We start from the raw sequence: 17,140 nt of genomic DNA on the forward strand, positions 1-17,140 counted from the left end.
GAAGGAAACACTCAATGCATTCCCTCTGAAATTACAACAGTGGAGTAAAGGGAGCTGCCCAGGGCTCCTGTCTTTTAGCATGGCGCAGTGTGCCTTAGCGGGGAGCAGTAGAGAAAGTAACAGGAGGTAAAAGAGAGGGCAACAGCAGGAGACAAAGAAAGAGTGTGTCAGAGAATTGGAACTTCTAATGTTTGCAAATCTAAGGACACGGAAAGGAGACAAGTGAAAGTATGGAAAAGATATTCCATCTTAAAGAGAGCAAATGAGGCTACATTATATCAGACAAAATAAACCCAAAATAAAAACATTATGTAATGATAAAGGGGTAAATTGACAAGAAAATATAACAATTAAAAAACGTGTACTTCTAACATCAGAACTCCCCAAAACATGAGGCAAATCATACCAGAAATACAGAAATAAATAACATCACAATACTAGTATGAGAATTCAATACCCTAGGTTTACCCTAGCATGCAAACAAAAAGATGAATAAGGAAACCGAGGACTTGGACAACACTGTAGAACAACTGTACCTAACAGACATGTACAGAACACTCCACCCAACAGTAACAAAACAATTCCTCTCAAGCACATGTGAAACATTCTCTATGACAGACCACATCTTAGGCCACAAAACGAATCTTTTTTTTTTACATTAATTTTTTTTTGGCTGCATTGGGTCTTCGTTGCTGTGTGAGGGCTTTCTCTAGTTGCGGCGAGCGGGGGCTACTCTTCATTGCGGTGGCTTCTCTTGTTGCAGAACACGGGTTCTAGGAGCATGGGCTTCAGTAGTTGCAGCATGTGGGCTCAGTAGTTCTAGCTCGCAGGCTCTAGAGCGCAAGCTCAGTAGTTGTGGCGCACGGGCTTAGTTGCTCTGCAGCATGCGGGATCTTCCCGGACCAGGGCTCGAACCCATGTCCCCTGCATTGGCAGGCAGATTCTCAACCACTGTGCCACCAGGGAAGCCCCACAAAACAAATCTTAACAATTGAAGATTAAGATCATGAAAAGTATCTTGTCTAACCACAATGAAATGAAAGTAGAAATAAAAAGCAGAAGAGGCATTAGACAGGAAAAAAAAAGTTCTCCAAATCAAAAAATAAAATAAAATTATCTTTTTTGTAGGTGACAAGGTTTTTTATATGTACAAAGCAAAACAATTCCATGAGTAAACTATTACTTCACAAAACAACTTTAGAAAAGTTGCAGCAGAAAAAAATTAGCACGCAAAAATCAGTTGCATTTCTATACACATTTCTATATTCATTGTGTATAGAACATGGCACAGGATGGATGAACTCTCTTAACACAAAACAGAGCTTCTTTCTTCCTTTCCTTTTGTTTTTAGTTATCAAAATGGAAATGTCTTTTTATGACATTTTAATTATAAAATTATGATGTAGTACACATTTTAAATATTGATAAAGCTTGCCCTCTGATAAGGCTGTACTCAGTTTCTACCAATAGCACATAGAAATGCCCCTTCTCCAAACCTTCACCAATGCAGGCATTGTCAGCATTTTGCCAATGTGATTTATGATCTGTAAAAAACTGTCTTACTTTAAGTTGGATTTCTTTTATCGTCTGTGAAGTGTAGGGTATCTTATAATACTTGACATTTGTTATTTCTCATTTATAAAAGCCTATTTTTGTCTTTTGCATATTTTTCTTCTGGGGTGATTATCTTTTTGCTTTTTGGCTTGTGAGAACTTTATGTTGGTATGTACACCTTGATACATATACATATATATCATATATATGTGGTGTATATATACATGTAGATGTATGTTTGTGTATGTATGATTATACTTTTGCCTATCATGTAACTGTGCAATTTGTTATTAGTTTTTAGTGTTGTATTAGTACTTTTTGCCATATAGAATTTTATGTTTAAAGAAATGTAGTCAAATCTGTCAGTCCTTTTTATGGTTTCTGGTGGCCTGATATCATGTTTAGAAAGGTGTTTCTCACTCCAACATTAAAGAGTGTTATATTTTTATAAATTTTTTCTGCTAAAAAAAAAAAACAGAAAATTAGAGAACAATACTATTTACTATACCATCAAAAGGGATAGAATACTTAGGAAATACTAGTGAAGAAGGTGAAAGACTTGTACTCTGAACACTACTAAATGTTATTAAAAGAAGTCCATGGAGACACAAATAAATTAAAAGACACCCTGTACTCATGGATTGAAAGACTTAGGATTCTTAAAATGACCATATTACCCAATATGTTCTATAGATGCAATGGAATCCCTATTAAAATTTCAGTGGCAATTTTTGCAGTAATAGAAAAAAATCTTGTGAAAATTTCTATAGAATCTCAAGGGACCCCAAATAGCCAAAATAGTCTTCAAAAAGGAACTGGAGGCTGACATTTTTAGATTTCAAAATGTATTACAAAGTAATCAAGATGATGTGGTACTGGCATAAACACACATACATAAGCCAATGGATCAGATTAGAAATCAGATTCCAAATAATCCTTGGAATATATGGAAAATGTAATGATAAGAGTTGCCAAAACTATACAAAGAGGAAAGGACAGTCTCAATAACAAATGTTGCTGAGAAACTAGATACCTTACTAGCAAAGGAATGAAGCTGGAACCTTACGTGCATCAAAGGTAAAAATCTCTGTGTGTCAAAGGATAAAACCAACCAAATGAAAAGACAACCTCTGAGGAACGGAGGTGATAAAAGTGATTTAAAGAATTTCCAGGGCTTCCCTGGTGGCGCAGTGGTTGAGAGTCCGCCTGCCGATGCAGGGAACACGGGTTCATGCCCCGGTCCAGGAAGATCCCACATGCCGCGGAGCGGCTGGGCCCGTGAGCCATGGCCGCTGAGCCTGCACGTCCGGAGCCTGTGCTCCGCAACGGGAGAGGCCACAGCAGTGAGAGGCCTGCGTACCGCAAAAAAAAAGAATTTCCAACTGCCAGAGATTTAGGTTGACTTCAAACTTTAAATTTCATGACTGAATAAAACACCCTTGGGACTTCCCCATCAGTCCAGTGGTTAAGACTCTGCGCTTCCACTGCAGGGGGCACGGGTTCCATCCCTGGTCGGGGACTAAGGTCCCAGAAGCCATGCAGTGCAGCCAAAAAAAAAGGTCAGAACAAATTGCCCTAATTAGTCTGACTTCCAGATTTTACCCAGGTATTGTGCATATTAATACTTGACTTTCATTAATACCTGTCAAGCAGGATACTGCAGAGTCAGAGAAGATTAGGGAGTCAAAGAAGGGCATTATAGGAAGGAGAGACAGAGAAATCAACTGAGAATATGACTTTACCTGAGAAAGAGCCATTGCAGACTCCAGTTCTTTCCTCTTTCGCCTCTTCAGGGCTTCTTCCTTAGACAAAATGAATGTTTAGAGGTCTGTCCTGAAAGTGGAAAAGATGCTGTTTAATGCTCAGAATCGACACACCCCCTTCCTGAGTCACCACCACACACACAGGGAAGCCCTCAGCATGTGGAACAGACAGCCCTCTGCTGCCCACTGTCCCAGGAGGGGCTCAGGACAGTAACTCCCACATAGAGACCAACAGGTGAGTTTCCCACACTTTCTTCAGATCAGCCTCCCCTCCTGGTGAGGCCCTCACGTACCCAGCTGCAGCGGGCACCTCAGCTGGACCCGACGATCCCCTGCAGGTCACAGACCAGCCCTGATCTATCCCCACGCAGAGCAGAGCCCTCACCCTCAGCCCAGATCTCAGCCCTCAGGAATGGGGGGACTCAGAGTCCTGATGCTCAGTGACGGATCCAGATTGGAATCACCTGAGTCACGTTAAAATATGATTGAGGTTGGATTCCACACTGACATTATGAAAAGGAATCTGTGGTCAGAGGGCACAAAACATGTATATGCAGAATGCCTCACTGATCTAATGGGAAGCCTGGGCTGAGCACCACTCAGAGGTGGGAAGCTCAGCACAGCCATTTTCTTCTTCTCTGCCAGCTTTACAAAGCTATAACTGATGAATAACAATGGTGAACATATGAGGCATACAAGGCGATTATTTGACAGATGTGAGGGAATTCCCTAGCGTTCCAGTAGTTAAGACTTAGTGCTTTCACTGCTGTGGGCCTGGGTTCGATCCCTGGTTGGGGAACTAAGATACCACAGACAGCCAAAATAAATGAATAAATAAATGCATAAATAAAAGAACACTTAAGTGATGTTCTCTCAGCACATTCCAAGTATAGAAACACACTATCATTAACGATAGCACAACAGACATTAGGCATACGTGTCGTACTTATTCAGTTTACAACTGAACATTCGTAACCTTTGACCAACATCTCCCCATTTACCCCACCACCCAACCTTTCCTAACAACCTCTATACTCTACAGTTCTATGAGTTTGACATTTCTACTTTCCACATAAAATGTCTATCTTTTTCTATCATAATAATGTCATCATTTATGGCTGACATGAATTTTCTAAATCCATTCACTTGTCAACAAACATTTTGGTTCTTTCTACATCTTGGCTGCTGTGAACAATGCACTAATGCTCACTGGAGTGCATATATTTCCCTCAGTATAATGATTTCATTTCCTTTGCATATCTAGCCAGAGGTGGGTTTCACAGATTGTGTGCCTGTCCTATGTTTAATTTATTGAGGAACCTCCACATTATCTTCAATAAGAGCTACATTATTTTAAATCCCACCAACAAAGCACAAGAGTTCTGTGTTCTCTGTATTGTGCGTGTGTGTGTGTATCTGTGTGTTTGAGACAGGTAGGGAGAGGACAGTAGAAGAACCAACCGGCCTGGCAGCCAGCAAGTAGCAGCTACAGCTTGCCAAGGATGAGCGTCTGGACTACAGATCACTGTGGTGCTGCTGGGCCTCTCTTTCGTGGTACAATCTTTCCCTACATCAAAGAACTTAGCGGCCCCTCTCAAGTTCTGTTCCCAGAAACACACCTAGCAGAATCTCCCTCATAAAAATCATCTGCCATTTGAAGCTTAGTACTCATAATTTCCCTTCTGAAAACTCTCATAGGGTCCAACACAGTCTCGAAAAAAATCCATAATGATCCACTAATGCTGCTATAAAATATCAGAAAACATTCCAACCCAAATAAATCATGCCTGAGGGACAACTACATACGAAGACACCCAAGGGACCACTAGAAGCAAAACACCATATTTTCATTCACCGTGGTGAACACAGACCAAACACTGTCATCTCCGAAAACTACGTATAAAAGATGTTTCCAGGGCTTTCCTGGTGGCGCAGTGGTTGAGAGTCCGCCTGCACATGCAGGGGACACGGGTTCGTGCCCCGGTCCGGGAAGATCCCACATGCCACAGAGCGGCTGGGCCCGTGAGCCATGGCCGCTGAGCCTGCACGTCCGGAGCCTGTGCTCCGCAATGGGAGAGGCCACAACAGTGAGAGGCCCGCGTAACGCAAAAATAAATGAATAAATAAAAGATGTTTCCAATGATGCACATGCCCCGGGGGGGGCCCAACACCTCCCAAGGAAACACCAAATTCTCTTTTGTAACTATCATAGTACATCTAAGACTTTCTCCATTTGCAAGCCAAAATACTAAAAAAAAAAAAAATACCAAAGGTAACCCACGAAATGATCTCTGAAATTTTCCCTGTATTACTCTAAAAACTGCACAATGACTCCTGACCTTCCAAAAGACCAACGCAAGTCACTTGTGGAGTGGATGCCGTGGGGCACCCTGTAGCTCCATCCCCTGAGGACAAGTCACCCATCCTACTGCACCCGATGACCACTGTGGGCTTAGTTAACCCAACACTTCTCATACTGGAGGAAAATGTTTTTCTCTGCCTAAATCCACTGCCTTCATTCCTCCTCACATATAATCAAGAAATACCCAATTAAACCAATACATGGAAACCTCAGTCTCAGCAGCTAGGTCCCAGGGAACCTGAGCTAAGACATTCTGGCACCTCAAACCATAATGCAACCCACAACTACCACCAATTCCAGGTGCTCCAGCCAGAACTGAGACATAACCTGCAGCAGTTCCTCACACCGCTTGAGCCCACAAGAGAGAGATGCGCACACCATTCATGGGGCTCATCTTGAAGCCCACACTGGCTGCCATGTCCCTGCTGCAGACCCCTACAGGCTCCCCTCCAATTTGCCCATTTCGCTATCTCTCCTCCAGGCGAACATGAGACAATGGAGGAAAAGCAAAAAGCCTTCTCTTTTTGCTTCCTCTGCTCTTCCTGTCACCGTTCGTCCTCCATTTCTCTTCCAGCACCATGATGCTCTGAAGGCCACTGTTCCACCTTTCATCCTGTCCTGGACTCTCTGTGTGAAGGGCCTCACCGCTGTTAGCCGCCCACTACCGCTGATCTAGAGCCCCTCTATGTTGCTCTCCAATCCCTGGAGATCCGGCCTTTTTAATTATTTCTCTATTGTATTCACCAGCTCCTTTCGAGGCATAATCGCTTTCATCTTACTGTCTCTTTACAGCTCCCTCAGCCATCCTCTACGTTCCCATCGGTTCGCACACATTCTTTCCTTTCCCGCAGTCGCTCGGTCTCAGCTTCCCCTGATTCCCCTTCCGCACATACTCAGAAAGATGGCGGCGGAATAAGATGCCCGCCAACTTTCCAATGGAGGTGAATTTGATACCGAAGACCACTTGGTGTCACAAGGCTGGCCCAGGTCACCTCCCCCAACGCGGGGTGAGGGGAAGGGTTGACCAGGAAGGGGAGGCCAGAGGAGCAGAAGCACCGGCCTGAGGAGATGCGATGACAGGGGGGCTGGGAGGGAGGGAGGGGGTCTCCAGAGAGGGGCGGGCTCTCCAGAACCCCAGGACCGGGGGAAGGACGCGGCCTCTCCGGGAGCGGGGCGGCCGGCGCTGCCCTCCGGGGGCCGAGAGGGCGAGGCTGCGGGGCGCGAATACAACTCGGCGAAGAGGATTTTAAATGGGAAGGCGGAAGTAGTAAAGGGTTTTAAGCAGAAAAATGTCGCGAATGGAGGTGTCTACCTGGACCAAAGGTAGAAAAGCCAAGGACACGTGGACCGGCCTCAGCGATTTCAAACTCAAGGAAACCATACCTACTTGTAACGGCGACGTCTGGACTTACGTGGGGCGGAGGGCCGGCTGCTGGGATTTAAGGTTCGTAGTGACGCCCACACCAGAAGGTGGAGAAAGGTGGACCACGCAGCACTGACTTAGAAAGGAGAAACTTAACGCTTTCCAGTGTGACCTGTGCTCCGAGCTCTACGCTTCCGTTTCCATAAAAAAACGCGCAGGCGCAGTTTAGAGGCGGAGTTCAAGGGGCGGGGCCTGGGCGGAGCGCTACTGGCGAGGGGCGGGGCGAGGAGAGCCCAGATCTTCGCCTGGAACGCCGGCAGGCGGGGCTTAGGTTGGTGCTTTCCAGTACCATGAATTCTTCTCATTTTACGCTCCTGTCTGAAACAGTTTAAGGTAAACGCTTGCAATTGTGTGGACTACTTCTGTCTGAAAGTAAGATGTTTCCTCCTAACAAGTTGAAAACGGTTTCAATAAAAAGCTCATATTTGCCAGCTGGTTTCTCCCACGTCCCGCTCCTGCAGCTCAAGCCAAGTCAGTGGTTGGGAACTTGGGTCTCCAAGTGGTAGCTGTGGGGCGCTAGTTGGATCCGGGAACATGTTTGCAATTAGAATTAAGCGGTTTAAGCAAACAAGACCTGGACTTGCCATTGTATTACGAACTAGAATAAGAAATACAAAACTCTCCCACGTAGGCTGGCCCATTTCACCCTGACACCCTACCAAAGAGTTTTCCTTTCTATTTCTCATTCAGCCAGGCCAGCTCAACACGCTGTCAGTTCCAGAGACTTGGGGACAAAACCTGGGGTTTGAGGCTGAAAGGCTAAGCCGTTTGATAATTTCCCTCACCATTGCTTTATAAAGAGCAATACATTGCTTTTAATTCCTATAAACTGCATTGTTCATTCTTTCCTTTTGCCTGAAGTGTTTTATTTGCCTTCCCCCCCTCAGTTTTATTGAGATGTACTCGACAAACATGACGTTATGAGGTTAAGGTGTACAGCATAATGTTCTGACTTATATATTGAGATAGTGCAATAAATTTAGTAAGGATCCATCGTCTCATATAGATACCATAAAAAGAGAAATCAAAAAATTTTTTTCTTTTTATGAGAGTATTGACTGAAAAAAAATGCACAATACGAGAGTTGCTTTGAGGACACTGAAGATTAAGTGGTCAAGGGGGAAGAAGGAGCAGCGGATCCATCACACCCATCCCTGCACCTTCTGGACTTCATGTTAGGTGAGAACGATAAACCTCCTACTTTTTTCAGTCACTGTTTTCCAGGCAGCCTATCACTCAGAAATAAAAACTGTCCTACCCGAGAAATAGATTATTTTTCATGGGTGTAGAATGGAGTATTTCCGATCGAATCTTGAATTTTAAATGTTGTGGCTTGAAAAAAAGTCACGAAGACATCCCTTCACGGATGAATTAGATCTGTTCAGCCTATGTTGTAGAAAATTCAGTGTGTGAACAAATTATACCGGGAGAATTTATAACAAATATTCAGAACATTAGGCTGTAAAGTATGGTAACAAGGAAATTGGGGCCACAAATATAATTACATGTTTACTTGAAAATCTGACCTACTGATCCATTAAATCATGCATTACAGCAACCTCCTTTGCACTGATAAAGTGCATTCATGCATCTATCATTCAGAAATGATTCCAATCACTGAATAGCTAGCAGGAAACGAAATCAATATCCTGCCTTCAAGTAGCTTATATTCTAAAAGGGGAAGTCAGTAAAAATTAAATAAGATTATGATGGTGTTTAGTACAGTGAAGTTCATATGTACAATGATAGAGTGACAGGTCATTCTAATTTAAACAGTGTGTTCAGGATATGCCCATATAAGGGATATTTGCATAATATCATTAATTAATTGAGTTCGTCATGAAAATACAAACCAGGAAGGGCAATTTGGTGGAAAAAAGTAGGAGAAAATTTCCAAACTTGGAACATATTTACAAGATTAAGGACTACCCACAACTGGTGTGTGGCTTGGTGAAGTGTGATATTAAATTTCTATTGGAGACAATTAGAATTGTGAGCTTCTATTAATTAGAATTTTTTGTTGTTGAGGATTTAAAATGCAAACTTAAAGGATAAACATAAAATGGCTGTGTATCTTTTGCATGTTGATTCTTCTTTTTAAAAACAATAGTTTACCTAGAGGCCTTACAGTATAAGTAATAAGATTCCAAACCACGAAGACCTGTTTGGAGAATGCACAGATGTGTTTCGTCATGGCATCCTCACTACTACCAAGAGGACGTGAAGGTGAGGTGGGATAATGAAGTAGTGGAAAGACAGCACTCACAACCTGAAGGTCAAGAAAGCAATGTTGAAAGGTGTCCAGAGCCACCAAAAAAAAAAAAAAAAAAGTAAGTAGATCCAGATGTCACCCACCTTCTAACTGCCTGAAATACTGCAGCTCAGGAGACAGCTCAAATGTCCTCAGAAGAGCACCCTGGGAGAAACAACTTGAACACTATGCCATCATCAAGACCCCCCTCACCACCAAGTCAGCCATGAAGAAAGCAGAAGACAAAAACACACCTGTGTTCATTGTGGATATCACCACCAACAAGCACCAGACTAAACAGGCTGTGAAGAAGCTCTATGACACTGACATGGCTAAGGTAAACACCATGATCAGGCCTGATGGAGAGAAGAAGGCCTATGTTTAACTGCCTACTGATTATGATGATTTGGATGTTGCCAACAAAACTGGGATCATCTAAACTGAGTCCAGCTGGACAGTTACACATATAAAAGTTTTCACTATAAAAAAAATCATAAATAATTATTTACTCTAAAGAACAGGGAAAAGTAGGAAAGCAGTAGAAAAAACAAAGGAGACAATATAAAACCAAAAGCAAGATAAGAATTTAAAATACCTAAACAATAAACTCTTTAAAACAAAGTGACCTAAAGATTCCAATTGAAAAGCAAATATTTTCAACTGGACTTTTTTGAACACAGACAACAATATGTCTCCCACAAGAAATGCACTCCAAAAATTAAAATATACACAGTAAAGAAGCATGAAAAAATACACCATTTCAACACCATTCAAAATAGAGTGGCTAACATAATACAAAGTAAATTAAAGAGTAAATGATGTGTCAAGAATAAGGAAATCTATTTTATAATCATAAAGACAGAAATTCATCAGAATGACATGAGAATCAGAAACTGCCATAGAACTGCATTTCATTATAGCCACAAAAATATTCTGGAGAAAAATTTGGAGACAACAACACAAGGATAAATAATCTACTTAAAAGTTTTTCGAACCCATCATGGAAAGAAATTGTTAGATTCTCTAAAGGCCGAGAACCTACGGATGCACTGTTACCTTCTGGTATAAAGTACCTAGGTGGAAGAAAACTGTGGTGGTGAAAGGAACATGATTCATTAGGATCATGAAAAATAACTAAACTTTATTAATTAAAACAAGGGACCTGTGATACATTCTGAATAAAACAGTATCAAAAGGCAACGACAGGGCCTCCCTGGTGGCGCAGTGGTTGAGAGTCCGCCTGCCGATGCAGGGGATACGGGTTCGTGCCCCGGTCTGGGAGGATCCCATATGCCGCGGAGCGGCTGGGCCCGTGAGCCATGGCCGCTGGGCCTGCGCATCTGGAGCCTGTGCTCCGCAACGGGGGAGGCCACAACAGTGAGAGGCCTGCATACCGCAAAAAAAAAAAAAAAAAGGCAACGACAGCAGTTAAATGTCAAACATACATATACACATAGAATTCTGGGGCGCTTTTTTGTACATTTATTTATTTATTTATCTTTGGCTGTGTCGGGTCTTCATTGCTGCACGCGGGCTTTTCTCTAGTTGCAGCAAGCGGGAGCCACTCCTTGTTGCAGTGTGCAGGCTTCTCATTGAGGTGGCTTCTCTTGTTGCAGAGCACAGGCTCTAGGCATGCGAGCTTCAGTAGTTGTAGCACGTGGCCTCAGTAGTTGTGGCTCCCGGGCTCTAGAGCGCAGGCTCAGTAGTTGTGGCGCACAGGCTTAGTTGCTCCGCGGCATGTGAGATCTTCCCAGTCCAGGGTTCGAACCCGTGTCCCCTGCATTGGCAGGTGGATTCTTAACCACTGTGCCACCAGGGAAGCCCTAGAATTCTGGGACTTTTGATTAAATTTTCCTCTTGTGATAACTGCTCTCCCTTTAATTTCGAAGAGTAAGACTAGTTTTTCTTTAATCATAGATCTATACAACAGCTATTCCCATGCAATGGAGGAAGTGACCGAATTTTCCCATGCATTATGCCTACCACATAATCAGTCCCTGTTAACCTGTCACTCTCCTCCCATGCAAAGCCCATTCCCTTAATGTCCTGCCTGACCTATTCATGGTCAATTAGTAAAGCATTCTGTCCTATAACCCGCTATGACCTATCTACAAAAGGACACATGGGGCTTCCGAGGTAGTGCAGTGGTTGAGAATCTGCCTGCCAATGCAGGGGACACGGGTTCGAGCCTTGGTCTGGGAAGATCCCACATGCCACAGAGCAACTAAGCCCGTGAGCCACAACTACTGAGCCTGCGCGTCTGGAGCCTGTGCTCCGCAATGGGAGAGGCCGCGACAGTGAGAGGTCCGCGCACCGCGATGAAGAGTGGCCCCCGCTCGCCGCAACTGGAGAAAGCCCTTGCACAGGAACGAAGACCTAACACAGCCAAAAATTAATTAATTAATTAATTATTTTTAAAAAGACACATGAATTAACATGATAAATCATGTCACAGTTTTACATTATTTTTTGTCCCCCCTTGTTGATAATTCAAACAATATTGAATTTGATAATTCAAGGTCGTTTTCTCAGGAAACATGGATGTGACTGACCCATACCTAATCAAATTGGACCCCTCATTTTATAGATTCCTTCCCAGAGACTATCATGGAAGACCTGTAACGCAGGCGTAAGATCAAGACTTCAAACTTCAGGTTGAAAGGTATAAATATAATGTAGTCTTTTCAAAAGAACTCCAATAATTACATACTTATACAGAGAAGATATTGGCATACTTCTACATATGCCCTTCTTCTGGTACTATAAACATCATGTCAAACGTTTTAACGTATTGTCATTTGCAATGATTCTGCAGCATCCAGTATCTCACATTAACCTTGGACAAATAAGACATTATTCCTAGTATGGATTCTCTGATATGTCACCTGTTGTAAGAATTGCTCAAAAAATTTACTTAATTCAAAAAATTTACCTAACGTGAGGAGTCCCCCCCAATATGAGTTCTTTGGTGAACCCTGAGGATGCACTGTTGTGTCAATTTCTTTCCATGTTCAGTAAATATCTATAGTTTCTGACCTGCATGAATGCTCTAATTACAACAAAGGTGTGGATACCTGATGAAAATTTTGACAACATTCATGACATTTGAAACGTTGCTCTTCAAAATACATTCTCTATGTTTCAGAGCATTGATCTCCAGGTACAAGCCTTAGCACACATACTGCTTTGTGTGGTTTCTCTCAAAGATATATATTGAGAAATCTAGTGCATTGTGAGGCCTGGATAAAGCCTCTGCTCATACATTTGAAGGGTTTCTTTTCAATGGACTGTCTGCTGTTAACTAATACTTGAAGTCAAGAAAAGGTTTTGTCGCACTCATTTCATTTATAAGGTATCACTCCAGTATGTCCCACCTTGTGATCTCTGGGTAAAAGCCTTGCCACACACATTACATTTGTGTCTTAACTACTGGATCGCCAGGGATGTCCCTAAAGTGTCAATTTTGAATGAAGACCTTTCCACATATATCACATTAGTATGATTTCCCCTCTGTATTTATTACCTGATTTGTAGTACGGGTTGAGATCTCACTAAAGGCTTTCCAACACTCATTACCTTTTAAAGATTTTTCTGCATTATGAATTCTCTGATGAATTGCAAGGTCTGAATTTCAACTATAGACTTTGCCAAATTCATCACATTTATATTGAGTTGGCCAAAAAGTGCCTTCTGTTTTTAAGAAAAAATAAAAGACACATTTTTTTCATTTTCACCAAGAACTTTATTAAACAACATATTCACCCTTTTGTTCCACTACCTTCTACCATTTTTCAGGAAACTTCATAATTCTAACTTCCCAAAGCTTTTCATCTTTTTGAGCAAAGAACTGTGCCAGGTGCCTTTTACAGTCTTCCAGGGAATTGAAATTTTTTCCATTAAGAGAATTTTGTAAGGACCGAAATAAACAGAAATCCACAGGTGCAATGTCTGGTGAATATGGCAGATGAATTAGAACTTCCCAGCCAAGCTGTAGCAGTTTTTGCCTGGTCATCAAAGAAACATGTGGTCTTGCGTTATCCTGATGGAAGATTATGCGTTTTCTGTTGACTAATTCTGGATGCTATTCATGGAGTGCTGCTTTCAGTTGGTCTAACTGGGAGCAGTACTTGTTGGAATTGATCGTTTGGTTTTCTGGAACGAGCTCAAAATAGAGGACTTCCAATCCCACTGTAGACGCAACATCACCTTCTTTGCATGAAGACTAGCCGTCCGTGTGGTTGGTCGTGGTGCACTTCACATGCTCCATGATCACTTCCATTCCACATGATTGTACAGTATCCACTTTTCATCACCCATCACAATTTGTTTTAAGAACAGAACTTTTTATTATGTTTAAGTAGAGAATCGCATGCAGATATACGGTCAAGAAGGTTTTTTTTCCTGCTTATGTGGAACCCAAGCATCAAAGAAATTCACATAACCAAGCTAGTGCAAATGATTTTCAACACTTGATTTGGATATTTTGGGTATGTCGGCTATCTCCCACGTGGTATACCGTTGATTGTTCTCAATTAATGTCTCAATTTGATTGCTATCAACTTCAAATGGTCTACCTGACTGTGGAGCATCACCCAGTGAGGAATCTCCAGCATGAAATTTCGCAAACTACTTTTGACACGTTCGATCAGTCACAGCACCTTCTCCATACACTGCACAAATCTTTTTTTGCATTTCGGGTGCGTTTTTACCTTTCTTGAAATAATGAAGAGTAATATGCTGAAAATGTTGCTTTTTTCCTTCCATCTTCAATATTAAAATGGCTACACAAAAATTCACCAATTTTGATGTCTTTTTTTAAAATGCACGCTGATATCGCAGCTGTCACATAAAATCTAACAAAATTGTTTGAATGAAGTTAAAGACAACTAAGTGCTCCTAGAGCCATCTTACAGAAAAAACTGAACCTTCTGGGCAGCCCAATATAATTTCTGTCCTGTATGGATTCTCAGGTGTTGAGTGAGGGCTGAGATGTGATAAAAGGTTTTGCCAAACTCATTACATTTGTATCAGTTCTCTCGGTTTGAACTTTTTGATGACTTACAAGGTGTGATTTTTCACTAAAGACCTTGGCACATTCATTATGTTTGTAAGGATTCTCTCCAGTATGAATTGTCTGGTGTCTTATAAGGTGTGCTTTCCGACTAAAGAACTTACCACACCCAATACACTTGTAAGGTTTCTCTCCCGCATGAATTCTCTGATGTCTTGTTAGGTTACTTTTTCGACTAAAGAGCTTGCCACACTTAATACATTTGTAAGGTTTCTCTCCAGTATGAGTTCCCTTATGACTTTTAAGGTGTGCTTTTCGACTAAAAAACTTACCACACTCAATACATTTATAAGGTTTCTCCCCAGTATGATTTCTCTGATATCTTGCAAGTAATGAATTTTGAGGAAAGACATTTTCACACACATCACATTTATGTAATTTCTCTTCTGTATGGAGAAATTGATGTCTGCCAGGTTTTGAGCTGTAATGAAATATTTTCCCACACTCATTACATTTGTAAGGCTTCTCTCCAGTATGAACTCTCTGATGCTTTCCAAGGTTTGGCTTTTGAGAAAAGAACCTGCCACAGTCATTACATTTGTAAGGTTTCTCTCCAGTATGAATTCTCCGATGACTTTCAAGATTTGAATTTCGATTGAAGACCCTGCTACACACATTACATTTGTAAGACTTCTCTTCATTATGAACTCTCTGATGCTTTGTAAGGTATGCCTTTTGATTAAAGAATTTGCCACACTCATTACATTTATAAGGTTTCTCCCCATTATGATTTCTCCGATATCTTACAAGGAATGAATTTCGAATAAAGACATTTTCACATACATCACATTTATGTAATTTCTCTTCTGTATGGAGAAACTGATGTCTTTCAAGTTCTGAGCTGTAATGAAAGATTTTCCCACACACATTACATTTGTAAGGTTCCTCTCCAGTATGAGTTCTCTGATGACTTGCAAGGTATGAATTGTGAGTAAAGACTTTTTCACATACATCACATTTATGTACTTTCCCTCCTGTATGGAAGATCTGATGTCTTTTGAGGTACGATCCCTGAAGGAAGGTTTTGCCACACAGATCACATTTGTAAGATCTTTCCCTGTGTGCTTCCTGTTCTTGTGTCACTACTGAAGGATGCATAAAACCACTCGCATATGTATTAGAAATGTTGGTTTGCACACTAGAAGAAGTTCCTTCAAGTGGTGAAAATGAGGCACTACTCCTGATATCTTTGTCCACTTGAATAAATTCATCAATCTTCTCTTCACTTTTAAATATATGCAGTTCAACCCAAAAGCTTAATGCCAGCCTATTTTCAATAGGCTTGATTCCTGCAACACTTCTAACATATTGATCTCCCTTCTCAGTGAGATTTTCGTTATGGGTTATAGGTATTTGTTTGTAATTACTTTCCTCATCTCTCTTCTGAGACACTAAGTCATACATATTTTCTTGAACATCGCTGAGGTAAAAATGTTTCACTTCATTCCTTTCATGTCTTTCTGACATCACTGTTTGGAATACTTCTCCTCTATCAGTATTTGCTTTCAGTTGTAGTATCTTGATCACATGCATGTAAGAGATATCTACAAGATATAAAGAACTGTAAGTATCCCATTCATTACAATTCATGAATAAATGTTTCAGGTTAAATAAACCATACTAAACCAAATAATACTTCTATCAAGCAAAGTTATGAACCTCACCAACCATGATATTACAATTTGTAGAAACACAATAGGAATGATTCTTTACTAAAGCTAAAGGCTCATCAGAAGTAATTCCAGTAATTTTATGGCACACTTTTAAACAACCTATGACAAAAATACTCACATTGGAAAAACTGCTGTTAGCTATCAAAGTGTAGTTTTCACCCATGATGCCAACCAAAGCACATACCAATTATCAGTAAACATACTGGTAATCTTTACTCAAGAAGAAAAGGATATTAAACTATATATACGTGTGTGTGTATGTGTGTGTGTGTGTATATGTATATATATTTTCAGAATACTTATTACACATGAATAAATGCTAAAGAACCAAAAATATATTGTAACAATAAATAAACCAAAACTAGCTTATCTAATGAATAATCTAAATGACTGCCACTTTAGAACTGGGAAACAAATATAACAGAAAAAATGAAGAATATGATAACAATTTTTTTTTTTTGACCAGGCCCATGTGGCATGCGGGATCATAGTTCCCCGACCAGGGATCGAACCAGTGCCCCCTGAATTGGGAACAAGATGTCTTAACTGTTAGACACCAGAGAAGTCCCAATAAAACATTTTTTTAAAACAACTAAATATTTCTAAAAACCTCCTATAAAACTATGTACCCATGAAGAAGCATAAAACATCTGTAAGATCACCATCTGGAAATCAAAATTAAATAAATTAATTATCAATAAATGAAACATTCTCCATTTATATGAACAGCCAATAAATAAGCAACTCCCTACATATGCAGGGACCTTAAACATCCAGTTCATTGGCTCTGGCATACATGTAATGAAGAATGAGCAACTTGTAAATTTATTTAATTATGGTCAGATACAATATTGTCGGGAACAAATTGCAAAAATAAGGTATACAAGATATAATGCAGACAAATAATAAAAATAACAGAATAATAATATATCTTTTCAGCCAAAATAACTTTTGAGTTTTTACTATAAAAAATACACTATTCAAAGCCATCTAACAGTACTTATTCCTTTGAAAAGGCTTGAGGAAAATTATCAAGATTTTTC

General features: G+C 40.8%; 1 protein-coding gene across 10 annotated transcripts in view; it reads right to left on the reverse strand.

The window, feature by feature from the left end:
- Window positions 1–13,090: 13,090 nt before the first annotated feature.
- The window catches only part of LOC309794915 (uncharacterized protein), a 385,639-nt gene continuing 381,589 nt past the window's right edge, over window positions 13,091–17,140 (reverse strand). For all 10 annotated transcript variants that reach the window (XM_082606850.1, XM_082606855.1, XM_082606849.1 and 7 more), the window contains one exon: window positions 13,091–15,968. In XM_082606850.1, the coding sequence (XP_082462976.1) occupies window positions 14,320–15,968 (1,649 nt within the window). In that variant the 3' untranslated portion in view covers window positions 13,091–14,319. The remainder of the gene's footprint in view (window positions 15,969–17,140) is intronic.

The sequence above is a fragment of the Mesoplodon mirus genome (genome assembly GCF_964341445.2).
Source record: "Mesoplodon mirus genome assembly, chromosome: 19".
Classification (NCBI taxonomy): Eukaryota; Metazoa; Chordata; class Mammalia; order Artiodactyla; family Ziphiidae; genus Mesoplodon; species Mesoplodon mirus.